The 17,159-nt window shown below is 43.1% G+C and overlaps 1 protein-coding gene across 1 annotated transcript in view; it reads right to left on the reverse strand.

Moving 5' to 3' along the window:
- thoc2 (THO complex 2) overlaps nt 1–17,159 on the reverse strand; it is a 92,978-nt gene that overhangs the window by 18,614 nt on the left and 57,205 nt on the right. The window contains 8 exon segments of the mRNA XM_016254987.1: nt 880–1,052; nt 3,742–3,926; nt 5,134–5,265; nt 5,595–5,723; nt 11,522–11,679; nt 11,768–11,909; nt 12,865–13,140; nt 14,631–14,795. Of these exon segments, the coding sequence (XP_016110473.1) occupies nt 880–1,052; nt 3,742–3,926; nt 5,134–5,265; nt 5,595–5,723; nt 11,522–11,679; nt 11,768–11,909; nt 12,865–13,140; nt 14,631–14,795 (1,360 nt within the window).

A 17,159-nucleotide genomic window follows, 5' to 3' on the forward strand; every position in this document is an offset into this window, starting at 1 on the left:
TATGTATATATATATATATATATATATATATATATATATATGTATATCTTCCCAAAAAAATATTGGGGAGCACAAACCAAGTTTTGATATATTTAAGGTAGGTAATTCACAAAATATCTTCATGGAACATGACCTTTACTTAATATCCTAATGATTTTTGGCATAAAAGAAAAATCTATAATTTTGACCCATATAATGTATTGTTGGCTATTGCTACAAACATACCCCAGCGACTTAAGACTGCTTTTGTGCTGCAGGGTCACATATATTACCAATCACAAAATTCTGAACGGCAGTGCGATTTCTTAATTTTTTAAAATCCACTTTAAGCCTTTTCTTCAAAACAACTTAATCTCCAAGTTCTGCAAGCATATGCTTGGTCATGATGACACTCATCTCTGAGCGCCTGTATTAATTGTGACACCTCATATAGTCAGTGATATTCATGATGCAAACCAAGTATCTGAAAATCAGTAGACTCAAAATGAACGAGTTTGAACAGGACTCCAGGCTTCATTGTAGTAGCTGCTAGAGTTGTGTGATGGACCGAATCTATCCTGAAGAGGCTGGAGTCACATGACCTGCACTGCTGTTGTGATCAATCCTCGTGGTGTACTTGTTTCTGTGTTAATGGGTCTGTGCGAGGCTTTTTTGTTCAAATATCCTTCGCATATCCTTTACCCCATTTCACACGGTAATTGCAATTAACTCCCTCAGGGTGGCAATTCCCACCGCATGTGTTGTATGCCATGGCAACGTGTTTCATTTTAAATGAGTATCAAGACGCTCTCAATAAATGAACAAACAAGTCCAGATGCTATCAAATCAATTCCTGAAGCTTCGTAGACGAAAACAGGAAGATTATTCAAATAGAGTCACCTGAGTCCTCGACGGCGCCCTCCTCGGCTTTGCCAGCGCTGGCAGGCTTGCCCGTGTTGCCCGGTCCATTCTGCAGAGTGCCAGGCGTGGCGCTGCGCACTGGCTGCTCCTTTTGGTGGAACTCATTTTCTGGCACCATGTGCACTTTCCTGCCTTTCAATTGGCCAGAATAGCTGCAAGTCACATACACGTTTAAAATCACGGCAGATGGTAATATGAAGTGCAATGCTTAAAATCCCTCAGAAACAGATGGATTCAAAAAGAAATCCTCAAGAGGGGCTGTGTTGGCAGAGGAAAGGCTTTATGACAATATTAACGTAACTAGATAGGCATATTTTTGAGAGGCTGAACACAAGGTCTGATTTCCCGCTTTCATTTCTTGTTGATTCCATGTGTCTACAGAGAAACACAAAGAACAGGGCTCACGTCTGCCCAATAAGCTGAGGTGTGCTGATAAATCCCACTGGTGGCATGAACGCAACAATTACATGTCAAGAGTTATTACCAATTGTGCAATGGAAGACGCCAATTTAAAAAGACATCAGTTCCTCATTAAGATTGGATGGTCTAATCATTTTACAAGCCCATGAAATTTCTCTAAACCACGTGAGCTCCTCAAACTAAACAACATTATTTTAATCCAATACACAAAAGGTCAAAAGTTTGGGGTCAGTAAGTTTTTTTTTTTTTTCAGAAAAGTATTTTGATTTAAAATATGGCAAAATAGTACTCTGAATTATTCCAAAAGAAAAGCATTTTTTTTTTAAATTCATTTTAGATTCTTTTTTTTTTTTAAATATGGATTTGTATGTAATAATCTTTACTGTCACACTTGATCAATTTAATGTGTCCCTACTAAAAATATTCATAAATAAATACACATCTTACTAAACAAAACTATTTGAACAGTAGTGTTCTCATTGTGATGTCTAGTCCAAAAGGTAAGCAGTAACATGTCGTCACCTTCTAACAAGCTCATTTAAAGATGCAGATGGGAAATATGGATTACAGACGAATGGTCTCGGGAATCAGTGGGGCATGATCAAGTCCTCATCACTAATTCTAGCTCCAGTGAAGCAAAGCAGCCCATTACAGCTGATAACTGATAAGATCGCCTTATCGTGACACAACAAAGTCCAAAAGCTGAATGGACTGTTCATTAAGCAGCAATGAAGAGGCCAGACCTTCCTTTGAGATTTTGGTTGGAATGACTGCACTGAATTATGTCTTTGAGTTTCCTCCTCAAACAACCTCACCACAAACCTCATCCCTTCACATGCGCCCGAGATGACCAGCCACTCCTGACCGTCTCCAACCGCACCAGTCCGACACATTTAATCAATCCCACTGCGGAGAGTATGCTGAAAGCGGCAGAAAAGAGCAACGAATAAATCTGCCTTAATGTGGCTAACCTCTGCTAACAGACGCCCAGAAACTCCCTGCTGATGGTTGGCGGAGGGGGACTTCCCTCATTAATGATTTATTTCTGCAATTATCCAGTAATGTTTTAAGCCTACCTGCACATGCACATTGTGAGGCGCAGTGGATTTATTTGGTCACAGCAACCCTAACGGTACATTTAGGAAAAGCAGTTTAAGGCTATGAGTAAACTGATGAAGACACAGTAACTGGATTTCTGCGGCACTATGGTAAAGATATGCATCACAAATGGCTGCACGACAATGGTTAGATGTGAATTACAATTATTTTGCTCAAAAATGAATTCACAATTAGCGTCATTAAATTTTTTTTTTTTTACATTTCTATAGAATTTTTGCACTTTCATATAAGCACAAATCAAGAGAACGTCAACTTGCATGGTTTGCTTGCAGATTTAGTCTCAGCAAACAACTGCGCAAAAGAATTACACTTTCATTTGAGCACATTATCTCAGAAGAAATTGCTAAACTCCAGCTATTTCGGTGTAAGAGAGGGTTGCCAGAATGGGAAGATTAAGTAGACCAAACTGCAGAAATTGAATCGATTTAAAAGAAAAGCTCTGATTGGGGGATTTAAACTCTTGATCTTATCTGGCAACCGCACACATAAAAGCTTGTGGATGCTTAAATTAAAATTAAAACATTTCCGAGAGAAATAACCAGTGGACAAATAATCGCACACAATTAATAAATCAATAGAAGCAGAAATCGTGACCAATGCAAACACTATTCTTCATGCAACCCTAGTATGACATGTGCCAAAGAAAAAACATTTTCTTCTGTTCCAAGATTCAAGAATTCACCTGCAACTTCAAGGTTTTTAAAATATGACCTCTGTAGGAATTGGACTGACGGTGATCAAACCCCTAACAAGTAGTGGGGTGTTGCAAGAAATAATAATAAAATAAAGGTTTCATTCTAATTTTCAAGCTAATTTCATGTATTTACATAAAAGCCTTGCAAAGATACAGCTTCATTCCCATTTAGTCAAATTTGATGATGCATTACAAGCAAATGGTCTGGTAAACCAACTGATCAACTGTCACAAATCTGGGGATGACCTAATAAAAAATTTTAATGGCAGAGAATCTAGTCATTTAACTGAACTAAAACGTTGCTAATTGAGTAAAAAAATGGGCTAAGGTTTGAACCAAGCTGAATGACAAATTGTGGGCCACGTTTCATAACCTTTCAGCGTATAGTTCTAGGGGCAGCTGTATATAAATGATGCCTACACACCTTCAGAAATGTAGCCACTAACAAATGTCCTGTATCTTAAACCAAAGCGAGCACAATTAAAATGTGGAAAAACTACACTACCACCAGCTAGACTCCTGAAAGTGAAAGACAAGCCTGGACCCTCTAAACCAGTGTGGTGAAAGCACTTGAAATGCTGAGGCCAGCCGGCTCTCGGCTCAGTTACCCCATGGCTAACGCATAGAGATCGGGCCTCTTCTCTTTCTCTTCCTGGCAGATCTTGTGAACGCGGCACTCCAGAGCCTGGCCCAGGTTCAGCACCTTGGGGTACCAGGGTAGGATCTTGGTGAGCACGATCAGGATGTTGCGGATGTGGGTGTACTCGCCCGTCTCCAGACAGTGAACTGACGCCTGAAGGGAACAAGCAGAGGATTTTCTGTACATGAGGTGCTAACAAAAAGTCACATTTATACAAAACATTGCGCATATGACTCAAGTTATTACTGCGTTCAATTTTAGATACAACAGTGCATGTCTGCAATTGTGTATGTCTGTTTTGCGAATGAAAAGGGTTCCAAACAAAGCCACAGCACGACGGTTATGCATCTCCGAACAGCACAGCAGTGGTTTGTCACTGAGTGAATCCACAGTTTTTAACGATTCGAGTAAGCCAGTGATTCAGTGACCCATTCATAATGAATTGCAAGCAAGTCAATTGCTTTGCTCTTGAATGAAGCAGCCATTTGAACAAATTGGTTGAATGAATGACTGAATGCCTCACTCATGAAGACCTATTGGCGGTTATTATTATTATTATTATTTCGTGTTTCAATATTTATTTTTTTTAAACATGAATACCCATTTATTATTATTATTATTTGTGACCCTGGACCACAAAACCAGTCTTAAGTCACTTGGGTATATTTTTAGCAATAGCCAAAAAAAACATTGTATGGGTCAAAATTATAGATTTTTCTTTTATGCCAAACATCATTAGGATATTAAGTAAAGATCATGTTCCATGAAGATATTTTGTAAACTTCCTACCGTAAATTTATCAAAACTTAATTTTTGATTAGTAATATGCATTGCTAAGAACTTCATTTGGACAACTTTAAAGATGATTTTCTCAATATTTAGATTTTTTTGCACCCTTAGATTCCAGATTTTCAAATATTTGCATCTCGGCCAAATATTGTCCTATCCTAACGGAAAGCTCATTTATTCAGCTTTTAGATGATGTATAAATCTCAATTTCAAAAAATTTACCGTTGTGACTGGTTTTGTGGTCCAGGGTCACATTTATGTAATGTTGAATCAAAATATTAATTCAAACGTTACTTTTTTGTAAATTCCAAATGGCTTAAATTATCTTTTGGGGGGTAATTTCTTAGCCAAAACTGACGTGCAATTAAGTCATGATTAATTTGATTACCTAATTTCTCAAGTGACCAATATAGTAGTCAATCATTTATACTTACTATAAACTACAATCATCATCAATTATAATTATTGCAAATAAATATTTTCAAGAGGGTTGAAAAGTTTAGAGAATTAGGAATCACCCTGCTCTACAACGGCAGGAGGAGTAGTATTCTGTGAGGAGTAGAATACTAACTTTAGTCAACTTGTAATGCCATTTGTGAACAACATGCCGGAAATTCTCATAGTCCAGCTGATCTGCTTTGTTCCCTCCGTCGAAACCACTGGCTCGGAAAATAGTCAGGAACCCAGGATAATTGCCACATTCCTAGTGAGGGAACCAGAAACAGACAAGACGAGACAAACAAATAACACCAGGCTTCTGAAAAGCATGTTTAACCCAAAACCTCAATATATACAGACAGAAACGATTTATCTGGGTTTGTAATAAAAGTCCATTATTAAAAAAATGTGAAAATGGAAGACGATTAAACTTTAAAGATCAGTTTGCTCCTAATGAACATTTAAACACTCCGATCCTGCAGGGAAGGGATGCACTGCCAACTCGTTTTCACGGATACCAATTTAGTGGTGACTAGGACACGCTAGAGACAACACTGACAGGATAATTAAACAAGAGCCGAAAGCACATCATACCTTCTCATAGATGGCTCGGTCGCTGTGCCATCGAGTCACAGTCTCCAGCATGCAGCACAGAAAGCGGCCGTAGCGGCGCGACTCGTTCTCTGTGCAGCTTGCTACCGTGTAGATGATATCAGAGAACACCTAGGAGAGAGCAAGATAGAAAAAGAGCAGGATGAGTAGCCTGCCAGAGAACTACTGCGGTCATTAACACAGACCCCACCGTTCTCTGACCAACATAATGGAAATACTTCAAACATTCAGATAAAAGCACAAGAGAGCAACACATTAACAAACAGAATTCTAGATAAGCTTGTAGCTCTCTGAATGTAGCCACTGGCACATAAACAAGGCAAACAAGCCATTAACAGCCCTGCGATAGCACTTTCCACCAAGAGATTAGCAGAAAGGGATTCAAACTCCTACATAAAATCACATTCTTGCACTTCTTCAACAAAAGGTCAGTTTCATATCAATTGTCAGGAGGTCAAACTAAACGTCTTGGTTCCCTTTCGATACTTCACTCGTACTGTGTCTTGCTCAAGGAAAAAAGTATTTTTTCTCCTGAACTGAAGCCTTTTCATTCACGCAGTGAAACTGCAGGGCCATTGGTTAGTGCAGTGCTTAAAAACGAACCAATGGCTCAGCAGTGGAGCTGCACGAGCCTATGGCAACGAAGCCCGCCAAAGCCCGCCAGAATGAGTGGGGCATCTGGCTATAAAAGCGGGCGCTCGCCACAGGATTCTTAGATTTCTTCTCCTTCAGCGACGACTACGCTCATCGCTGATCCTGAAAGCCTGCTCGCCGTTGACACGCCTTCGCAGCTGGAATTGGGACCTCTCAGCACAGCTGACCTGCTTCTACGCTGCAGTTCCGGTCCGTTTCCCCTGCCGCATGGGTCTCGTTTTTCTCCACTCGCGGACCGCCTTTCACTGAACAGCCCCACTCTCACGTTTCTCCTCTCTCTGCAAGCCTTGGAGAGAGAAACGATGAAGCCTGGGAACTAAGCAACCGGGTCTAAGCAATCTCACGCCGACACAGAGCCTGCGTACTCGCTCTCCCCACTGCGCTTCGATCCATGTCTCACACAAAAGGATCAGTGCCCCTCTTTAAATCGAGCAGCTCTATCCTACAAAGTAGATCGGAGCAGATGCTGCCGCTGCGAATGAATGGGGTCAGACTGCTTTTGTGGTAAAAGCGGCCTGTGTCTGTGAGCGCAGCCATAGTGACACACACACAAAATTGAAGCTGTCAGCGGCAGTTTCTCTCCTCCCAGCTACCTTGGAGGAAGCAACGACGAGCTTGCGGGTTGAACTATCAGACTTGAGCAATCCTCTACACACATCATGCATGCTTAATCTGCCAGTGTGTGTTACACATGAGGATCTAAGCACTTTGTTATAAAAAGATCAAAGCGAAACGCAGGCAGCTTCGCATTTGTGTGCGTCGCTAAGCCCCGCCTCCCCCACTCTGGTGTTTCTCTCCTCCCAGCTACCTTGGAGGAAGCAACGACGAGCTTGCGGGTTGAACTATCAGACTTGAGCAATCCTCTACACACATCATGCATGCTTAATCTGCCAGTGTGTGTTACACATGAGGATCTAAGCACTTTGTTATAAAAAGATCAAAGCGAAACGCAGGCAGCTTCGCATTTGTGTGCGTCGCTAAGCCCCGCCTCCCCCACTCTGGTGTTTCTCTCCTCCCAGTTACTCGGAGGCAGAAATGGCAAACTCACGGGTATGATCGATCAGGCTTGAGTCCGGCAAGGCGCCCGCTTGCATCACTCTCTGCGCAACTCTATGACAGGGCAAACTTCCTCTTCCATTACTCGTAAGTGTTCTGCCCCCGTGCGGCCAGTCACCGGAGTTAATTCATCTGGCAGGCCATCCCCGGAGTGTCGAGATGGGTTATGGGGATAATAAAGAGAGGATATTCACTCCAATTTGCTCGAAGACCCCCGCGTGGTCCCCACCTCAGTGCAGAGCAAGGATGCTCACATCCTGCGCTCAGAGGTGATGAATTTGCTGGCAAAAGGAGCCGTGGAAAAGGTTCCTCCAGCCCAGAGTGAGTCAAGCTTTTACAGCCGTTACTTCCTCGTCCACAAAAGAGATGGTGGCCTCCGACCCATCCTTGATCTCGGACACCTGAATCGCTCCCTTATGAAGAGGTCGTTCAGGATGATTACACTGAAACAGATTCTCACGCAAATTTGCTCGGGAGACTGGTTCTTTTCTCTGAACCTGAAGGATGCATACTTTCACATCCAGATAGCCCCTCGTCACAGGCCATTCTTGAGATTCACCTTCGAGGGAGTGGCTTATCAATATACGGTCTTTCCCTTCGGGCTGTCCCTGGCCCCCTGCACTTTTACGAAGTGCATGGATGCGGCTCTCTCCCCTCTAAGACAGATGGGAATCCATATTTTCAATTACCTCGACGACTGGCTCGTTCTGGCCGAGTCGAAGGCAGAATTAATATCTCACAGAACCCTCCTCCTCAGCCACGAACCACGGGTTTCATCCCATGCGTGGAGTCACAGACGCCTGCATATCAGGGTGAGTCAGGCCTGTGTATCGGCCCTGACCCCCTGGAAGAACTCCCGCTGGATGGAACAGGGCGTGACCATGGGGATGGTTCACAGAAGGACAGTTGTCACGACAGACGCCTCCAACTCAGGTTGGGGGGCGCTGTGCGAGGGCATACCGACCTTCGGCCACTGGTCAAAGAAGGCTTCCACATCAACTGCTTGGAAACACTAGCAGTATGTCGAGCCTGTCAGTTCTTCCTGCCAGTCCTAGAAGGGCGCCATGTGCTAATCCGATCAGACAACATGTCTGTGGTGTCCTACATAAATCGCCAGGGAGGCCTCTCCTCGAAGCGCCTCTTCACGCTGGTAGAGCGCTTCTTAGAGTGGGCTCAACCCAACCTGCGCTCACTGAGGGCAGCGCATATACCGGGCAAATTGAACCAGAGAGCGGACATGTTATCAAGGAGCAATGTCCCCTCAGGGGAGCAGACACTCCAGCCGCAGATGGTTCAGAGGATCTGGGAGATCTTCGGCGAGGCCGAGGTGGATCTCTTTGCCTCAGAAGACAACTCTCACTGCCCAATCATCTATTTCTCAAAGACCAGGGCTCTCCTGGTGGCTCCCCTTTGGATGAACCAGCTGTGGCTATCGGAGCTAAATCAGCTACTGATAGCGGCCCCTTGGCCTGTTCCACTGAGACAGGATCTCCTCTCTCAAGCGAACAGGGCATTATGGCATCCTCGGCCCGACCTAAGGGCCCTGCACCTCTGGCCGCTCGACGGGAGCCTTCGTGCCTCCCAGAGCGAGTCTTAAACACAATTTCGGAGGCTAGAGCTCAGTCTACGAGATGCCTCTATGCCTTAAAGTGGCCTTTTTTCTCCGCTTGGTGTTTAAACTGCGGCAAAGACCCCCTCACTTCATGAGGTGTTGTCATTTCTACAAGAGCTGCTGAATAAGGGACGTTCCCCATTCACGCTCAAAGTCTATTCCTCTCATGCCCCTATTGAGGGTCAAGCTGTGGGCAGAAATAGCGCGGTCATCCGCTTCCTGAGGGGTGCTAGGAGGCTGAATCCGCCTCGTCCCACTATCGTCCCTTCATGGGACCTGCCCACTGTGCTGAGGGCCCTGAAGGGCCCCGCATTTGAGCCGCTACAGTCTGCCAACATTAGGTCGCTATCGCTGAAGACTGCTCTGCTTATAGCACTGACATCAGTAAAGCGAATAGGGGACCTGCAGGCACTCTCTATTAGTCCTGCCTGCCTGGAATTCGGGCCTAACGACAATAAGTCATCCTGAAACCAAGGCACAGTTACGTACCTAAAGTGCTCTCCACTCCATTCAGAGCAGAGGTCATTACGCTCTCCGCGCTTCCTGCAACTGAAGAGGACAGAGAGCTATCTCTGCTCTGCCCCGTCAGAGCGTTGAGAATCTATATTGAGCGTTCCGCTCCCTATAGGCGATCGGAACAACTCTGTCAGCTTCGGTAACCGCACCAAAGGGCTTCCGGTTATGAAGCAAAGACTCTCTAGATGGATAGTAGACTCCATCTCACTAGCGTACTATTCCTTGGGCCTCCAATGCCCCATTGGAGTACGGGCCCACTCGACTAGAGGCATCTCCTCGTCATGGGCATGGTCCAGTGGTGTGTCCATTGCAGATATTTGTGAAGCGGCTAGCCGGGCCTTGCGGTCCACATTCGCATTGGAACAACTCTTTGTCAGCTTCGGTAACCGCACCAAAGGGCTTCCGGTTATGAAGCAAAGACTCTCTAGATGGATAGTAGACTCCATCTCACTAGCGTACTATTCCTTGGGCCTCCAATGCCCCATTGGAGTACGGGCCCACTCGACTAGAGGCATCTCCTCGTCATGGGCATGGTCCAGTGGTGTGTCCATTGCAGATATTTGTGAAGCGGCTAGCCGGGCCTTGCGGTCCACATTCGCAAGGTTTTATAATCTGGAAGTCCCGGCCTTACAGGCCAGGGTCCTTTCCCCTTGAAGTGGCACGCGCTGCGTAAACAGATATGGCAGAGACCCCTTGGCCGTATCACGCCCAAGTTATCTGGCATTGTTTCACCTGTTAGCTCTCGACCCCTGGGTGTCGTGAAGTTACGTGAATACTCAGGAACGATTAACCAGGCCGGATGTGACCTAGAAAACTCAGCCCGTCTTAGCCTTGGGTTATTGTTGACTTCTCTATGAGCATTGGTTGCTTATGGAAGTTTATACCTTTAGTCGTTCCACTACATTAGCACGGCGTGATTGTACTATGTTCCCATATGCGTCTTAAGCAAGACGCAGTACGAGTGAAGTATCGAAAGGGAACGTACTCGGTTACTAACGTAACCTCGGTTCCCTGAGTCGTCGGTTGCAAGGTCGTCGCTTCAGTCGAAGTAAACCTGAGGATCCTGTGGCGAGCGCCCGCTTATATAACCAGATGCCCTGCCCATTCTGGCGGGCTTTGGCGCCATAGGCTTGTGCAGCTCCGCTGCCGAGCCATTGGTTCGTTTATTTAAGCCCTGCACGAATCAATGGCCATGCAGTTTCACTGCGTGAATGAAAAGGCTTCAGTTCAGGAGAAAAAAGGCTTTTTTCCCATATGCGTCTTAAGCAAGACGCAGTACTCGTTCCCGTATCTCAGGGAACTGAGTTTACGTTAGTAACAGAGTATGTTTTAGGTTTGATTATTTTTGTCAACAACTTGGGTAAAAGGTTTGAATGGTTGATATTTATGAATGTAGTCAAATGTGACCCTGGAGCACAAAACCAGTCTTAAGTAGCACGGGTATGTTTGTAGCAATAGCCAAAAATACATTGTATGGGTCAAAATTAGCGATTTTTCTTTTATGCCAAAAATCATTAGAATATTGAAGAGCGTAAATATTTTTGCACCCTCAGATTTTCCAAATAGTTTCTAATAAACCATACATCAATGGAAAGCGTATTTAATCAGCTTTCAGATGTATAAATCTCAATTTTGAAAAATTGACACTTAAGACTGGTTTTGTGGTCCAGGGTCACAAATACCAAAAGTGTCAAAAGTGAGAAAATTGACTTTTGTGTTCCTATCATGCTGTAGAAGGCATCTAAATCACACCACACTTCCATTTATTTTTTTCATAGTGTAGCAGTTATGTGGTAAAAGAATGTGACACTGCTAAATAGTTTTTGTAGATAAGCACAAAATTTGAACTTTCTGTACAATGAACCAAACTATTTCAACAAGTTGTCATGTTATGCTGTTGTGTAATTTAAGACTAGACAGGTTTCATATCACGTTTATGATAGATACACTTAATAAGGGTTCTTATTCTAAGGAACCTGGAATTTGCGCTTTTTTATTGTTTTAAAAGACACATTTGTAGCCTGTTTGCTGAAAGTGGCTGCAATGGTTGGGCATACTGCAGTCAACTCACTCGGTCGTAGCAGAGCAGGGTGCAGAAGTTGGGCGTCTTCTGCTGGTGCACCAGCTCCACGAAGCGAGCGCAGTAAATGGCATCAATGGCTGAGAAGACGCAGCGGGGGAAGATGCAGAGCTGCAGGAACTTAGTGATGGTTTCATTCTTAGTGGATTCTGCGAATAGAGGGAATACGGGGGTGAGCGAGATGCAAAGAGCCTTTGAGCAGTGCAGAGATTGTGAGAGAGTTATCTGAGGACTCACTGGCGAGTAACCAGTTGTCTTTCTCCAGTTTGAGACGGTGCAGGACTCTCTGCACATGCTCCAGCTGTTTCTTCTCCTCTTCCTGCAGCTTGTCCTGCAGCGCTGTGCAGCGTTCCTTCTCTTTCTTCTTTTTGTTCAGAGGCTGCAATAGAGAAAAGCATCTCATGAACAACATCTGACAACAGACATTGCAATGATTCCTGCACAGGTTGACTTCTCTCTAGCAACAGCCTTACGGCAAAACAACTTGAGCTTTGAGATCGAGGTCTAAGCTGAATGTGAAGGTTGATTTGTGCATCGCAAATCTTGAACGCTATTGTCAGTCACCAAAACAACATCATCCATAATCTGACAACTAAACTTGCCAAAACTGTGACTTGTGAGAGTGTCAGAAAGATCAATTATAACAGCTTAAATAATAAATTAACCACCTATTAATTCAATGCCATTATTTTATCGGTTTTTTATATCCATATATAGTTTTTTTTGGCAGGACAGGTTCAAACTAAAGTCCTCATTGTTATGAGCTGCACTCATTGCATTAACGGACTCACTGATCCAAAAGTTAATACGACTCAAAAGTACCCAAGAACTGTTACTTCCTTGTGTACGTTTGTTAAAAATGCCGATTTGTAAGGTTCGTGCCCTGCTGCTGCAACACTAAGCTGTTCTCTTTAAATCAACATTTCACAAAACCTCTGATATGTGGCTTGCAGCACTATTGATGAAGAGAGGCTTTAAAACCATTATTATGAGGCGCAACTAAATTTACTGTGATCAGATCATGGGGTCAATGTGACTGTGAATGAGGCTGTCACTAGAATCACAAAGTTTCAGTAGTTTCTAGATTCTAATATTAGTGAATTGTGCTACTTAACACAGTTTAAAAATTTAATGCAATCAGTCTTCCAAGTATTTGATGAGTAAAAACTGCTTCCACTTTTAAGTAATTATTTTAATACCGCTAATAATGCAAGCACAGTAACTGATTCTCTTACTCCAGTAAATATGGCTGCTTGATTCATTTTGAACAACAATACAGACAGCAGCAGATCTCTTGGGCTGAATTTTCACTGCAAGGTCCTTCAGTGTCTCACCATCTCCGCGTTTTCATCGATAGCCTTGATCTGCATCTTCAGCTTGTTGACCTCGCGGTCGTAGGCGTTGTGTGGTACCGCCAGGTCGTACATGGTGAGGGACCAGAAGGTGGCGTAGAACTGAGGTCGAAGGTCATCCCACACTTTGGGCAAGTGAAGAGACACGACAGCCTCGTGCACAGGAGCCATGATCTGCTCGCAGGCTGCGATGTACTTATGGACCTTCTGCTGCTGCCTGTTGCCCTTCTCTGCCTTCTTCAATTCGTCATACTTGGACTGATGGGAACACAAAGACAGCAGGCAAGCTTTATAATTCACTCAAGCACAACAAACAGGCCTGAAGATGAGCGTATGCAGAGGTTTGCACGTGGTAAATCTTGTTAGAAGTGAAGAGATAAGGGGTTAACTTTACACCGCTCTGGAGAGCTGTAAGAGGGGGTCTAGCATTGAGGGAAAACACAAAATGAGCTCTGTATGAAATATTCATTAGGCAGGCAGCATCATATAATACTGCAAAATATAACAAATAAATCCCAGTTTACTGTAATGCAAGAACCATATTAAAGCAAAAGCAAAGCATTATTGGATGCTTCGCAATTTCAACCACTATTAAAGTCTCTTCATGCTTCAACCGTTATTGTCTTACAGCATGTTTTGCACTAATCACACCCTTGATGTGAGAAACACCAAACAATGAGATCAGCTCAGTCAACTAAATCAGTACTGCATGCATCCATTTGCAAGGTCATGCATGATTTTGTTAGCGGCTGATCTTCAAGGTACTTTTGTGCTTGACTTACTAAACCATCAGCTTAGCAAACATGCTAGCATCCCAGCAAGTCTTATTTAAATTGTTGTATAAATTAGGGCTGTCAAAATGGCTGAAAAACTAAATTCGAATTTTGTGCTTAAATATGATCAATATTCGAATTATATTTGAATTTAAAAGGCATAATTTCAGTTAGGGGGGAAAAAGCTTTTGCCTTCTCTCCTGAGGCCACAAGAGGGCGCATCGAACAAAATATTATGCACGTTTCTTCAAAGCGTAATAAAATAACACGACTATCTTTGAAAAAAGTGCATTATGTTTAAAATAATGTTTATAAACCATCTATAATTAAAGTTGCTAAAACAATTAGAAACAAAACAGAATCATGCATGTATGTATAGTTTAATACAAAGGACCGAAAAACAATCACAAAGAGTACTTTCTTCATTTAAAAACTTGAGATGCAGTAGGATGGGAAAACCCGCCATAAAGTCTTGAGACATGTTTTTAAAAAGTTGAACTTACATGAAAATGTGATAAACATGCGTTCTGTGTGAACGGTTTGGTTTCGGTTTTGACGTATACAACATCATCTCCGCATTGATGTTCTTTTTTTAAGGCAATATTTTGATTGAACAACGTAGCAGAGCCGCATCTAGTGGGTTCAACTGGATAAGCTAACAAAAGTATTAAAATGCAACGACACTTACATGGTCATCGCATCTCGTGCACCACTGATAAGGCACACCTAACTTGATGCACACCTAAAATTCGAATGCAACGTTTTGGCATTCGAATGTGGATTTTTATTTTAAATTCGACGAATATCAGAAATTAAAAAAAAAAATTTGACAGCCCTATTATCAATGTAGTCTTGATTAAAATGCAAACCTTACAAAGGGCTTTCAAATATTGTTTTGGACAAAGGAGGCTTTTGAGTCAAAAAGGTTACGAACCACTGCAATAGGTTGTGAAAGAGTTTGTTTTGAACACTCACCAGAATCTGATGGGCATACATGGGCCGAGACAGGAAGAAAGCAGCATCGTGTGGCGTGTGGAACTGGTTGCAGAGGACATCGACTGACGGCACCCTTTTGATGTAGTCTTCTGTGCTGAGGTTAGACGCCAAGAAGCCACCAAACTGTACAAGAGTGTCGTGACACTTTGGGGAGGAAGCAGAAAGAGAAGCATTCATCATTAAACGCGTCTCTCCACATTTCTGTCCCAGGCAAATGCAGATGCCCTTAATAAATCCTCAGGTCGCTCATTTATTTAGGGAACTGCAGCTCGCTTTATTAAAGCCATTCATCACGGGCTCTCCATCAGAATCGATGGGATGCAGAGTAAAGCAATTTAGCGGAAGCGAGACACTGGGGAGAGATTCCAGAGGAAGCTGGTGAAGGGGAGGGAGGTACGGCCTGACTACTGGGTCAACTACCCAAATGTTCCCGGACAGCTGCTTTACTGCCAGATGAAGTTAAAGAGACCTGTAAGGATTTGTTCGAAAGAGTCGTTTGTTCACGTGCTTCAGCTGTATGTTTCTGATTCACTAAAAAGAAGCGTAAATCAGACTACACTGGTTGTGCTCTATGTTATTGCATGCAACCTGTAGATTCAGCAGCAGGATTGTGCTTACACTGAAAAGTAGTACAGGAAATAAAGTATTATCGATCTCAATATCAAGATTCATTAAGTCATTATTTACACCCAGCCCTAAACTAAGGTTCACTTCTTTTTTTACATGCCATCAGCCACTTCCTGTCGAAGTCCATTTTCAGACCTGCAGATCATTTGCTTTGTTTAGAAACAGGGGCGTAAATAGTTGCAGTTGCAATGTTGCAAAATGTATTTATGCAAGTCGCGTGCAAGTAAACGGTCCTCTCATTGATCAGAGAGCACCTGTTTATGTTTCTGGATTACGCTCATGGCGCCATCCATCAAGATGAATTAACAAGCTAGCTTTACGCACTAGCTTCCCTGCAAGGCAGGACAGCATTTCAGAGAAGATCAATGACATTTCAAGGCACTCTTTGGTTTTCAACTGTGATACTAATGGGCTCACCCACAGAATCAGACACTGCTGCTATTTACGCAACACATTTCCCATTATGAATTATGATACAGCTCGGTTAGTTGGTCCGTTGGGTCAAATTGCTTTCTAACCTCACCAAAACTGGACCGTTCCAGAGTTTGTTTTTAATCAGACCTAGAGATGATCAAACCTCATTAAGATGATCTCTGACCAATTATTTGGAATAAAATTAGCCCGGTTATCTGTGAGAACACCCTAAATGGGCGGACACAACATGCTGTAATGTGGACCAGACTTTGTCTAAAGTCCAAAATTTAGGCACGTAAGGATAACAGTGCATTCTCATAAACAGATGTAATAGACACATACAGATGCCACCTCTCTAAACCCGTGCAAAGAATACTCTCTACAGAGTGTGCTAACAACAGAACTGGATATTCAAGGGAAGATGAGATTGGTTTGGCGTGCTTTCAATGCTTGAATCAGCTCAGCCTGAGGGACTCACTGTCACGTCACACTCTGACAACTTTTCCACCTCTCATTCTCAGACAAAAAATTAAATGAAATGCATGAGTTGCTCTGAGTCGTTAGTTAGGAGAAAGAAAATGAGCTATCCCCAGCATTTCTAGAAGTTTGTTCATGGGAAGGGAAATGTAGCGATCATCTTCACTGAAATTGTATTTGCATTATCCAGCTAGAGCACATATGATTACCGCTTTTGACATGATCAACTCAAACCGAGGGAAAGCAACACACAAGTGTATACTCAGATTGTGGACAGTTCTCTACAAATACAACTGACCATAACAGTATATCGCGTAGGACACAAAATATTGCTCACTGAGAGTTAGACCCATTGTCTGAAGAATACATCAGTGGTTCCTGCCCATGTAAATCACAGCATTAGGATGTCGCTTTGTGGTCAAAACAGCTACCCATAAGACTCTGTGATATTCTGATCTCCAGAGTATGGCTAGACTGAGCCTGGTCTCTCCCAAGGTTTTTTCTCCATTCTTTCATCGATGGAGTTTTGGTTCCTTGCCTCTGTCCTCTCTGGCTTGCTTAGTTGGGGACACTTCATTTCCAGCGATATCGTTGACTTCACTGCACAGATACTATTTAAACTGACCTGAGCTGGATGACATCACTGAATTAAATGATGAACTGCCTTCAACTGAAAATTTAGTGTTTACCATTGTCATTTTGCATTATTGACACTATTTTCCTATATAAAGTGGTGGTTGACTTTTTTCTAGGCTTGATTGTGTTTATGGGGTGCAGTCTAACATGAGTTAATGCTTCGTTTTTAAAAAAAGTTTGTTTTTTTTCACATAATTTACCTTTATTCCACAATGCTCTGTCCCTTCTCTGAGAAACGGGCTGATCTTTTCCTGTTTTCAAGAAGCCCCGCCCTCAGAGAGCGAGAGAGAGAGAGAGCGCGAGAGAGAGAGAGAGAGAGAGAGAGAGAGAGAGAGAGAGAGAGGGAGAGGGAGA

Source organism: Sinocyclocheilus grahami, unplaced genomic scaffold, assembly GCF_001515645.1.
Source record: "Sinocyclocheilus grahami isolate Dianchi unplaced genomic scaffold, SAMN03320097.WGS_v1.1 scaffold1300.1, whole genome shotgun sequence".
Taxonomy (NCBI): Eukaryota; Metazoa; Chordata; class Actinopteri; order Cypriniformes; family Cyprinidae; genus Sinocyclocheilus; species Sinocyclocheilus grahami.